At 42.2% G+C, this 12,239-nt stretch overlaps 1 protein-coding gene across 2 annotated transcripts in view; it reads right to left on the reverse strand.

Moving 5' to 3' along the window:
• Nucleotides 1-12,239, reverse strand: part of Adamts17 (ADAM metallopeptidase with thrombospondin type 1 motif, 17) — a gene marked incomplete in the record, with an annotated part of 306,761 nt that overhangs the window by 117,837 nt on the left and 176,685 nt on the right. For both annotated transcript variants that reach the window (XM_013512523.1, XM_013512522.1), the window contains 2 exon segments: nt 2,145-2,290; nt 3,336-3,437. In XM_013512523.1, the coding sequence (XP_013367977.1) occupies nt 2,145-2,290; nt 3,336-3,437 (248 nt within the window).

The following is a 12,239-nucleotide window of genomic DNA, read 5'->3' on the forward strand; positions in this document are numbered from 1 at the left end:
GTATGTTAATATAGCTCTTAGAACTCGGGGCTCTTTAGGAGCCTCCCATCATCAAATGCCTTATCATAGCTCAGAGCAACCACAGATAGGCAGGGCAGGAAGCAGCTGGAATGGGAACAGGGTCTGAACCATGAAGTCATAAAGCTCTGGAAAACCTCCTCCTCTGCAGGCTTCCAACTGTGGCTAGCAGTGGGGGTGGGGATAGTAACCAATGCAATCCCCAGATGAAAAGACAATGCTGGGACTCTTAAAAATTGTGTCCAATGCAATTTTCCAACACTGATAGCCATCTATTCTTACAAATGCCATTTGCACCAAAACACAATCTAATTGTCCACAGTCTTTGGACACTGGACCCTCGGGGTATTTAGAGGCTCTGGCCTTCCCTTACTGTGATGTTTATGAAGTGTCACCTGATGGAAGATGACATATGTAATGTGTCAAAGGAGGCCGGAGCTCAGCTAGGCCCACAACTCCAATCGCAGACACGGAACACCCATGACAGCCATGACCCTTGCAAATTTCACCCTCCCTTGAGCTGCAAAATTGCACTATGGGGTAGATGGGAGAGGACCAGTGGTCTTATTCTCATTCTCCTGTGAGGGCTAATAAGAAGGACTGTTTATTAAACGTAGACCAAGGATTTTTTACGCATTCCCATGGATTATTCCAACTTCACATGGAGAGACAAGATGAAGCCATAGGAGCAGTACCAGGATCAAAGACTTGCCTGTCCTGGCTTTGATGCTTAGTTCTTTCCACTATGACCTGCCAGCTCCCTCTAATGGAGAAACTGAGAACAGAGAACAGAAACCCTCAAGGGTCTTACTTGAGGTCTCACAACAAATAACCAACAGAATCAGGCCCAAATCTCAGCACCATGAATCCAAATCCACAGCTCTTTTTTTGAGGCCAGAGCTCAGGCCATGAACTTCAACACAGAGAAATATAAAAACTGAAAGCATCCAACAATAGTAATTTCCTACCGTTTAGCCAAATAGGGCTTCTAATCACCGAAACTGCTATGCTTTTAGTTAAGAAGTCACTCCTAACAGATTAAACACCTACTATGTTCCAGGCACTCTGTTCTATTATGCTCTAGAAAAACATATGATGCCAGCTCATGTAGCACTACTGGAAGAGATGGTGCTATACCACTGACTAAGTCATAGATGTCAGTTTCCTTTAGTCCTGAGGTTCCAGGAGTGGCTGGACACTGGAGTCACCTGGAGAGATTTAAAACATCCAATGTCTGTGACCCATCCCCAGTGTTTGTGATTTAACTGGTACAGCCTGAGCATTGGGATTTTTAAACAGAAGAGAGATTTGCTAATTATCTATCCACATGACTTAATTATGAACATGAAGTACTTCTTTTTCAGCCATGAATGACTACTTGCTCATTTTCCAAGTTGATGTGATGCAAACTTGTGATAACCAAGAGAAAAAGCAGTCCATTCTAGAAATATTTAAAACTTGGATGCTTCAAGAGGAGAAACCTATGGTGATAGAATTATTATAATCCAGCAATAAATCTCTCCCTGAGTTTTCTGGAGCAAATGCCCAAGGCTGAATAGGAAAGATCTTGGTGTAATCATAGTAAACAAACAAACGAACAACAAAAAAACCCAGAAACGTTAGAGTAAAACCACAATATTATTTTCTGTCAGCTAGTTCTAGGAAGATCTGAGAAAAATATTTGGATGAATAAGACAGCTGACCGCTCATACTTTGTGACTCATGAACAAGCTGGCTGCTCCCAAAGCCGCCAACAGCCAATTTGAAGGTTGGCTACTCTTTCCAGAACGTCCATGAGCTTCCTGAGAATGACCCTGGACTGAGCAAAGCATGAGGCAGGCGAGACAGACTGCAGTCCAGCTGTCTCAGGAAATCTTTCTACCACAGCCCAAGCAAGGAAGAAAGGAGCCAGCTCACCACACGACTCCACAGCGTCTTAACTGTTCGCAGAGAGAGCTCCAGTGAAGCTGAGATGCCATTCAACACATGAACGGACCCTGCATCTGACACCTCACTCCTACCCCAGTTTCCTGAGGCTATAATTCTTAGGATATTGCAGCAACAGTTGCGGATGGGAAAGACCAATCGAGGGCACCCTGGAGCAGGCCTGGTCAAGGGGAACTTACGGGGGGTTGTCGCATTTCCTCTGCCGGAAGCGCGCTCCTGTCCCACACGTCCGGCTGCACATGCTCCAGCTGCCCCATGGGCTCCAGTCTCCGTCCACGTGCTCCGGGATGGGAGTCTTGCTCACACACTCCCCTGCTCGACACCACTGAAACACAGCAGGGGTGGCCCGGGCACTCAGCAAAGCTGCTCTGCCCCAAAGGACTGATTCCCTCTACCATGCCAATATCTAAATTTTTAAAAGAAGATTTACATAAAACTAGACTATGTGGAGGTAGGCATGTTTGCTAATCTACTGACATTCCTTACTGACTGACACTTACGTCCCACTGGACTTTGGATTTCACCCTCAACTTCCACGTGGGATGAGCCTCCCTGGGATTTTCTAAATTCTCAGCAAAAGGATGAATCCATATGGCTCATGGAGGACCTGAGATTTCTACAAACTGCTCTGGCTTAAATTGCAGCATTTCCAGGTTCTGAGGTCAGAACTTCAGGGTGGGGTTTGGTGCTGAGCTATGACACAGGCAGCTCCCTATGGGTACACCTTTGTTTTTTTGGAGGATAAAACAAGGCCAGTCTCTAAAATAGATTTTCCTAAGGGTGTGACACAGTGGTTTCCAATCAGGAGTCGGAATGGAGTATTGCTTCCTTCTTGCAATGGCACGAAGGAGAAAGCTGTGTGGCTGCCGGTCCTGACCAGCTCTCTTTGCCAACTCTCCCATTCACAAGGATGGCTGGCCCTCTTGACATCTAGCTAGAATTGGATAAAACTGTTCTCCTTAGATTCATGTATGACAGCCTTTTGTGCAGGGCCTGTGAAATCGGTTTTTCACTTAAAGTGTACTGATTAAGGTTTGTTTCCTTTTAAGTAAATGTGACAAAAGGAGTTCATCTAAAATACGAAGTGATTCTTATATCTAACTGCCTATAATGAATGCGATCATTACGTACACCTAAAATCCACCAATAAATTGAATTCATTAAAAAATGACTCTTGTGTCTTTATAAGAAAATGGAGGTGATGTAGGTACAGCCTGTGCCGGGACTGGGCTCTGCGTCATTTCCACAGAGCCCTGGATGATGTTGCAGGCGTTCCTGGACAGAGCGCACGCTGTCTTTCAGCAGGACAGGTGCCCATGGCCTCCGGCAGGCGTACGCTGCTGCACAGGTGGTGGGAGGCTGGGGGTTACCTTGTCTGCCCCACACTCGGTGCCATCCAGGGGAGGGTCCAGCTTGGTCTTGCAGGACGTATCTCCTTCTACCAGGCACCACAGTCCAGCACACATCAGATGCTGCAGGACAAGGGAAGCAAGCATGACTGCCAAGACACTCACAGGCACACAGGTTACAGACGGGGCTGGGCATGTGGGGCAATGCGTGTTTAGATTTGGAATTTGAAATGTGGAGAAGAGGGAGGGTTTTGAGTCTGGATGTCCAGATAATAGGAACATCGTTTTACCTGGTTCATTTGGTGCGATGAAACTCTGTGCATTTACTCCTCGGAAGGCTTATCTCATAGGACTGAATTTAGCCTGATCCAGCATCTAGCACTGAAGGTCTAGGAGGTGACAGGATAATAGCTCTTGCTCCTGGGAGCTATTTATAAACAATTCCTTTCCATTTCACATAGCAAGGGAGGGACATGGGAAACACCTACAGGCTGTAAGGAAGTGTAAAAGATTCAGGTCTATTCAAACCTCATCAGAGAGGGTTTGTTGGAAGACGCACTCTACAGCCCAGAAGGGTGTGCACCCTTCATGAGGCCCGGGAGTGAGATCTCAAAGGACAAAGAAGGGCTCGGCCCCCACAGGGTTACAGAGGCAGCATTCCATTCTTCCTGCCAGGTTGCTAGCCCAGCTGTGCATAATGTCTTACAGTATTTCACTTAGAGAATTTTGCAACATTCATGAATGTACAATTAAAATAACTCTACTTATAACAAGAAGAGGCACTTAAAAACACAGACTCCCAACTGCATTAATAAGAAATTTGGACATGAAAAAGTGCTTAGAATGAGACACTTTTCAAAATCACTGAGGCAGACATGGCCGGAGTCCTTCCCCCATGCTCCCTAAGGATGTGTGTAGACAGAGCCATCAACCATCAGGGTGGGAGCTGGATGACCCTGATCCTGCTTGGGGTGATGTCTCTGAGGCGAGCTCTGCATATTCGCTCAGAGGGTCCTGGCAGGATGACCCCGCTGCCCACGACAGTCACCTATCCATCAGTGTACCTTCTTGACTCCTTCCCCTCAACCGCCCTCTCACAGTATTTCCTGGGATTGCTTCCCAGATAAACTACTTGCACCCAAATCCTTGCCTCATGGCCTGAAAATTGGAAACAGATGTACTTAAGGATCATTTAAAGACACAGGGCTTCCTGGATGCCAAACCCAATCACGTTTTCAAGGCCTGAGTTGCCAAGGCGTGGCCAGGGGATCTGCCGGTGTCCTCGGGGCGAGGTGAAGGTGAAGAGGCCTCTCTGGTGTGGACAGCACTGTCTCTTTGGGGTTGGCAAAGGGTGTGCTGTGCTCTGTTTGCACGACTGCTGTTCCAAGAAATCTCAAACATCTGCACAGAATAGATGTGCAACTGTACTGTCTACAGTCAAAGAATGTTTAGAGGTTGAAGGGACAAAAATGAAGCAGAGAAAAGGAAGGAAAACAGAGCTGAAGGGTGCTTTTAAAATGAGCTAAGAGAACCCACAGATCTTTCTCATTTTTCAAGTATGAAGAAATTGACTTGTGCCCTTCAAAAGCTGATGGTCCAAGTGGAACAGTGTACATTTGCGTTCAGAAGAGTCTACATGTTCCCGTTATGTCCAGCTCTCAATGGAATGGTAAAAGGATGAGAGCAATGAGCGCAGCACAGCTGGTCCTATAAAGACTGACTGCACCTCATTAAATTCTTGATTCCTTGCACTTTGACCTCACATTTCTTTGAGAGTGTTGGATCTACCCAAAGACATGTGTTCAGGAGGCAAGGCTGACTCAGCAGGGCAATTTATGAGGTAGGAGTGCTTGGGATTAGGGGAACAGCCACATCAAGAGAGAGGAAGAAGGTGGTGTGAACCATTTATTATGCATTTTATAGATAGTGCTTTCTTATGAAACTTTTCTAATCAGCAAAGAGAAGGGGAATGAAGTTTGGTAGAGATTTTTTCAACAGTGCAAGAAGTACACAAAGGAAAATAATTAATGAATTATGGTATATGAACTGTTTATCAAAAGAGAACTGTAGGAAAATAGGAGACGCCATTTCAGTACATGGGGTAAATATTCATAACAGAGAACCAAGGTGTTTGTACCTAGAATACACTAGAAAACAAAACAAAAACTCAGGTAGTTAAAATAAGGAAAAGATCAAGTAGAAAAATGGGTAAAGACTTAAACAGACATTTCACAAAAGAGGATATCTAAGTGGCCAGTAAACATATGACAATGTAGTCAATCTCTTTTATCATCAGAGAAAGATAAAATAAGATTCCTTCCATCCATCCATCCATCCATCCATTGATCCTTCCATCTACCCACCCACCCACCCTATCTGCATATACCTCCAGAAAGGTAAGAATGAAAAAGATGGAGAATTCCAAGTATTGGTAAGGATGTGGCCCAAAGGGAACTCTTGTGTACTGATGGCAAGATTCTAATTTAGTTCAACTACTTTGAAAAACTCTTTCACTAAAGTTGAAGACATGAGCATTCTAATACCTAGCAGTTCTAATACCTAGCAGTTCTAACTCTGTACTGAAAAGAAATCTGTATATGTGTCCCTTGAAGACATTGTCAAGAATGTTCATTCCAGCAATATGTGTGTTAGTCTCAAGTGCGAAACCACCCAAATGCCCATCAGCCACGGAAGAGATATATTATTTCATATTAGAAAGATGAAATAATGTATGATTTCATTTCTATAATGTTCAAAGACAAAACTATGGTGTTGGGAGTCTGCGAAGTGATCACTTTTGCATTCAGTTTAAAACCAAAGAAAAGGAGGATGGACAGACAGGAGACTTTAGAAGTGTGGCCTCTGACCCAGGACTGGCCACCAGCATTGTCCTGGGTGTCCTAGCCAAGCAGTCACCCTAGCTGGGATTCATTGTCACTAATGGACAAGTAGGATGGACTGCATTTGATGTCTTCCAGATTGACAGTTTGCATTCGTGTCATTCTTTACAAATGACAAAGCACCCTAATTCCTATCATCCTGAGCTTTACAAAGCCCTGGGAGGCAATCTGTGGTGGTCAAAGAGCCCAAGCTGGGTCAGAAGCACAGGCCTCCTAAAGAAGAGAACTGAAATAATGCAACAGAAAGGGAATTTGAATATAAATTCAAGACCCTGTCCTGAAATGAAAGATCTCAGCTTCAGATTGAAAAGCAAAGTCGTGTTCCAAGAAAAAAGGCAAAGAATTACGAACCAAGATGCATGTCCTGATAAAGTTATTATATTTCAAAGATAAAGGGAAAAAAGCCTTTGGGTAGCCAGGAAAATGGATCCAGTTTTAGGTAATGGGAAAAGACACCAGGCTGTCCAGAGGTATCTCTGAGGCTGCAGCAGCCCTGAGGTGGCAGGAATGGTGATAATGACACAAAGAAAGACCATATGACCCAGGAAGTTCAGATAAACCTAACATCCCTATTCTGGGGCTATAAATCTAAAGTGCTCAAAAATCTAACGTTTCTTGGGCTACAACATGACATTACAAGTAGAAAATTCCACGCCTGACTTCATGTGACAGATTGAAGTCAAGACATAGAGACACACTGAAAATATTGTGTGAAATTACCTTCAGGCTATGTGTATAAGGTATATATGAAACATAAATGAATTTCATGTTTAGACTTGGGTTTCACCCCCATGACATCTCCTTCATGTCAAATATTCCTTAATCCTCTCCCCAGCACACAATCCAAAATCTGTACCAAGCATTTCAAATATTTCATACAAAGCATTCTCAGCTTGTATCAACTAAACTGTTACTCAAGTATTTTGGTAACTGAAAACATTTTTGAACGTACAAATACTTGGATCCGTTTTGAGAAAATATAGAATAAACTTCAGTCAACTAGGAACTAGCTGGAGAACCCATGGGAAAATACTAGCAGGGAAGAGTGATCCAAGTACTGATTGAAATCAGTGTGGGGACTGAAGTTAGAGGACAGAATGCACACACAGAAAGACAGGGCAGGAATGGTAGAAAGAAGAGCTGACTGGAAAACAAGGTGAGATGTGGCAGAATGAAAAGAGAAGGAAGTCGCCTACTTGTATACACCCATTTCTTTATATTTTCTAGCTTGGGAAAGAGAAAAATAAAACATAAATAAAAGAACCAAGATACGACAGCTTTTAAAGGTAAAAAGAAAAGCACTGAGAAATATAATAAAACTGGACAGTAGAGGGGAGGAAAGACGGGGCTAGGAGGTGGAGATAGATTCACTTTTTAGTGCTCATGAAGGTGGGCTCCACAGGGTCTCCTGAGGGAGAGGGTAAGGGATGGAGGCATTTCTGCTTCCATGAAAAGAGCAGATCAGATGCTCTGTGGGATGCAGGGCTGCTCCTCCATGACATAATGGCCAGGTACTTAATAAAACAGAATTCTTGTTGCTGAGCTCACCAGAAGTAGAGGAAATAGCCAAGGAAGCAATTATAAAATACCCACAAATAAAATGTACCCGTACATTCAAACATAGACCAATCTGTGATAAACACATATGAGGCCTGGTTCCCCTGAGGACAGGTGATGGGCTTGACACTGCAGTAAGTCTGCTGCTGGCAACCAGGTCAGAAGGTCTAGCCTGAGACACCCAGGATAAGCTCATGAATCTGAAAAGATGCTTACCAAGTCTGGAAAGGTGAGCGGCAGCCAGCCCCTGGCTTTGGATGAAGCAAATATAAGAAGGAAAGCAATGATATTTAGACTGTCAGGATTCCACAGATCTGGCCAGTACAGTGTAAAACTCACAATCAAACAAACATAAGTGACAGGCAGCAGGGGCCAAGAACAAAATGTTCAAACTGCCCAGGTGTTTGGATAATGTAATGATTAGCCCGGAAGGTATAGTAACTACAAAATGTCTAAAGACACAGAGGATGAGAGTGCATAAACAAGCAAGCAGCAAGATACTATGGAAAATGAAGGGACAAATTTGAAAAAGCAATAGAAACACGCATTTAAAAGTTAAATTTACAATTGTTGAAAAAAACTAAGGCCTTGTGATGAGAGAACTGGTGACTAGGAAACAGAGCTAAAGGAATGACACAGAATGTAGCCTGAAGGGAAAAAAAGAGGGAGATAAAACAATGGAGAAGAGAGAGGGAGGCCTGAGTGGGAAATGCTGGTGTATGTGTCCTGGAAAGAGAGAACAGAAAGAACGGGAGAGACACAAGAATGCAGAAGACGGCAACTGTCATGAAGCACAGACCATGGAGAATAAAGAGATTCTCTGCTTAGGAGGAGGAGATGGCCACCTTCCAGCATGGCCTCTGCCATCTCTGTCTCTTGCTGTTGTTCAGGACCTTGGGTGACATCCTCCCTTTTAGCAGGGCTAACAACTACTGACTTGCCTCCCACACCTTAGGAATATTTACATTTTTTAAAAATCTTTTTTTTTATTTTAAAGAGAAAAAAATAATAACAATGGTACAGAATTTCAAAAACATTAATAGATTAACAATAGTTAATTTAATACATGATAGTAAATGGTTAATACATTGCACATTGCTGTCTTCAAAGTAGTTGCTCAGATTACAAAATATAGGCATGAAAAATTGATCAGACAGTATAAGCACAAACTTCTTTTTAATGAACTAATAGAAATTAGTACTATAATTATCTTGGCTATCTTGTGTGTGTGTATATATACATATATATATACACATATATATACATATATACATACATATATATTTTTCCTTTTCCCTTCCTTCTTTTCTCCTTTCTCCTATCCAAGTTGTAAGAATATTTACATTTTAAAACACATGGTCTATCAGTAAATTAAAGAGTTGAGCAAACTTGTCTTTGACTACACCTCAGAGTTGTGGTAGACCAGCTGGCAGTACCTGACTGCACAAGTAGTTCTTTCTTAATGGTCTAGAACTTCAGTGTCAGCATGTTGAAGAGGGTGGCTATCTAGGACATCTTCCCTTTAGGTATTTATAGTATAGATGCATGAGATGCCCTTAGCCAGGAAAGAATATAACCTACCAGAAATCTCAGAAACACGAAGGCAGCAAAGTTGTACTAATGAAAAATAAGGAGATGGAAGCTGACTACAATGTCTTGCTTACTTCAAAGCAATGATGCTAACCAGGTAGGACCTCACCAGAATGACTTTTAAAGCATTTCTTTCTCAGTTCAGGATTTGCCTTTATCATTACCATCCTCTTGCTCCTTATCTTCCCTTTTCTCTTCTTTGAGCATTCGGAGGTATCTACCAGCTAAAGGCTTTCTTTGGTAATAGATCTGCAAGAAATTCAAAGGTCTCCAATTCCTCTGAAGTACTTGCTAAACCACTGGAAGTCTCTGCCCTCCCACTAGCATGTCTGTAGGAAGACATAGCTGGTTATTGAACAAAAGAGTTCCCTGCCTCTGGGATGGTACTGGAAAGTTCTGGGGGAGCTCTTCATGATGACGGCACTGGGAGAGGGGTTGTGACATGAAGCCACTGTTTCCTGCATTTGTCTTTACTGATGACTATCCCCACCATCTTTCCATCCTTATGATTTGCTTTTAATCCATAAAATCCAGCAAAAATGATAAGAAATCACACCTATGTCAAGATATAAAAGATTGTGACTTCTGTCTTCCTAGGAAATTCCATATTGCTTGTTTGGCTGGCCCGCTTTGATGACACAAGCTGCCATGTTAGAAAGGACCATATGGCAAGGAACTGGGGACGGCCTCTGACCAAGGAGCTAGCAGGAAACTGAGGTCCCTGGTCCAACAATCTTCAGGGAATAGAGTGCTGCTAACAACTGCTAAGTGAGCTTGCAAACAAATCCTTCCCCAGCTGAGCTTTTACGTGAAACTGCAGACCTGGAGCCAGCAGCTTCATACTGTGAAGATCCAGTCAAGCCATGCACACGTCCCCAGGACCCAGCGCTTGAGAGATAATAAGAATGCATTGGTTTAATCAGTACATTTTGTGCTCATTTGTTAAGAGGGAATAGAGAATACAGCGGTTGTATCTATATCTATCTATTATCTATATCTATTATATGATCAAGAAGACAGTTTACAGAAAAGAGCACAGACTGGCTTTTCAATACATGCAAAAAGGCTCAAACTCATTAGTGAAATAAATGCAGTTCTACCTGCAATGGATTCATTTCTTAAACACTCAAATGGGAAAAATCAGAAAGACCAGGTGAAAATGTAGGAAAGCAGGCACTTTCCTATACTGCCATGAAATGTACAAAGATAAGCCTCTTTGGAGATCAACTGGGCAACATCCATAAAAAACTGATACATACACATGATTTTGTCTAAAGATCGGAAAAACCAGCTAAGACAGTGGTTACTGCAAGGGATGACTAAAAAGCGCTAATGGGAATCTTCTCGAACTCCAAAAATGTTGTTTCCTGATGTGCTGCTCATATCTGTGTGCTCAGTTTGAGAAAAATGAACGCAACCGGAACTTAGGATTTATGCACTTCTCTGTATCTTTCATGTTGTAAGTGAATAAAACTACAAAAATTATGTAAGCACAGAAAAAGATTTTTTAATCCACTTGTGGCTATTTATCCTGTAGATGAATTATTCTCCATTTCACCCTTTCCCCAAAATGACATTTGGCAGTGTCTGAAGACAGTCTTTGGTCATGACAAGTAGGCCAGGGTTAAGTCTAAGGATGCTGCTAAACACTGTCCAGTGCACAAGACTGTCCCCAACAACAAAGGCTTACTCAGCCCAGTGTGTGAACAGTACGCAGGTTGGGAAACCCTGCAACAGATAAACTCAACAGGGAACAACAGTTGTCATCACTACAACAGGGAAAAATAGTAAGTTACACTGGAGAATCCTGCAAGACAATACCTTACTCAGCTAGGTGACTGAAGTTAACACCACCAGTCATAAGATGTATTAACCACATCACCTAATGGTATCCTTCTCAATAATGCACACCCACAATATAGTTATAAAAAAACAATCAGACAAGCTCAAATCAAAAAATACATGACCAGAGCTCTTCAAAAGCGTCAAGAACATAAAGAACAAGGAAAGGCTGGGAACTGTCACAGATTAGAAGGGATTAAGTAGATATGACATCTAAATGCAACATGACATCTCAGATTGGACTTTGGCACAGAAAAAGGACATCACTGAGAAAACTGATGAAATTAAAGTGTTTTTTAGTTAATTGTACTGTACCAAGGTTAACTTCCTATTTTTTAAAATTAATTTTTAAATTGGCAAAGAAATTGCACTTTACGGGGTACCGTGTAATATTTTACTGAGGGTATATCTTCTATAATCTTCAAATAGGGTAAGCATATCCATCTCCTCAAACATTTACCATTTCTTTGTGCACTTACTCATTTTAGTAACAATTTTTATGATTATAGAAAATACTAACATAAAAAGAAGTGAGGTGAACAGTACCCACTACACGTTTGCCACTCTTGAGTTAAAATTACCTCACAATAAAAAGTTAAAATATAAAACAATTTATAGCAAGGGAAATTAAGAAAGATAAGGCTACTCTATCTGAACTAGTACTAACTAACTCCAAGACACAATGTTAAAAGAAAGGAAATATTCACAATGCTATGGTAGTGTGCTAACATTTACAGGAAAAAGGAAATGTATAAATACTTGTACTTTGGATTTTATACCTTGTACATATATTGTTTGCTCAGAAAACAAATAATATGATGCCAAAAAGCACACTGATAACCAGTCGTCTACACAAGGCTGGACTTCGCTATACAGTGGTTTGGATCTAAAATGGATTCAGAGGTCCATGGGGTAAAGGTTTAGTCACAAGTTTGGTGCTATTGGGAGGTGGTGGAACCTTTAAGAGGTGGGCCTAGTGAAGGTCTTCCAGATACTGAGGGCATGCCCCTGAAGAAGACATTGGGACACCCCGCTT

This window comes from Chinchilla lanigera, unplaced genomic scaffold (genome assembly GCF_000276665.1).
Source record: "Chinchilla lanigera isolate Chin_1 unplaced genomic scaffold, ChiLan1.0 scaffold00015, whole genome shotgun sequence".
Lineage (NCBI taxonomy): Eukaryota > Metazoa > Chordata > Mammalia > Rodentia > Chinchillidae > Chinchilla > Chinchilla lanigera.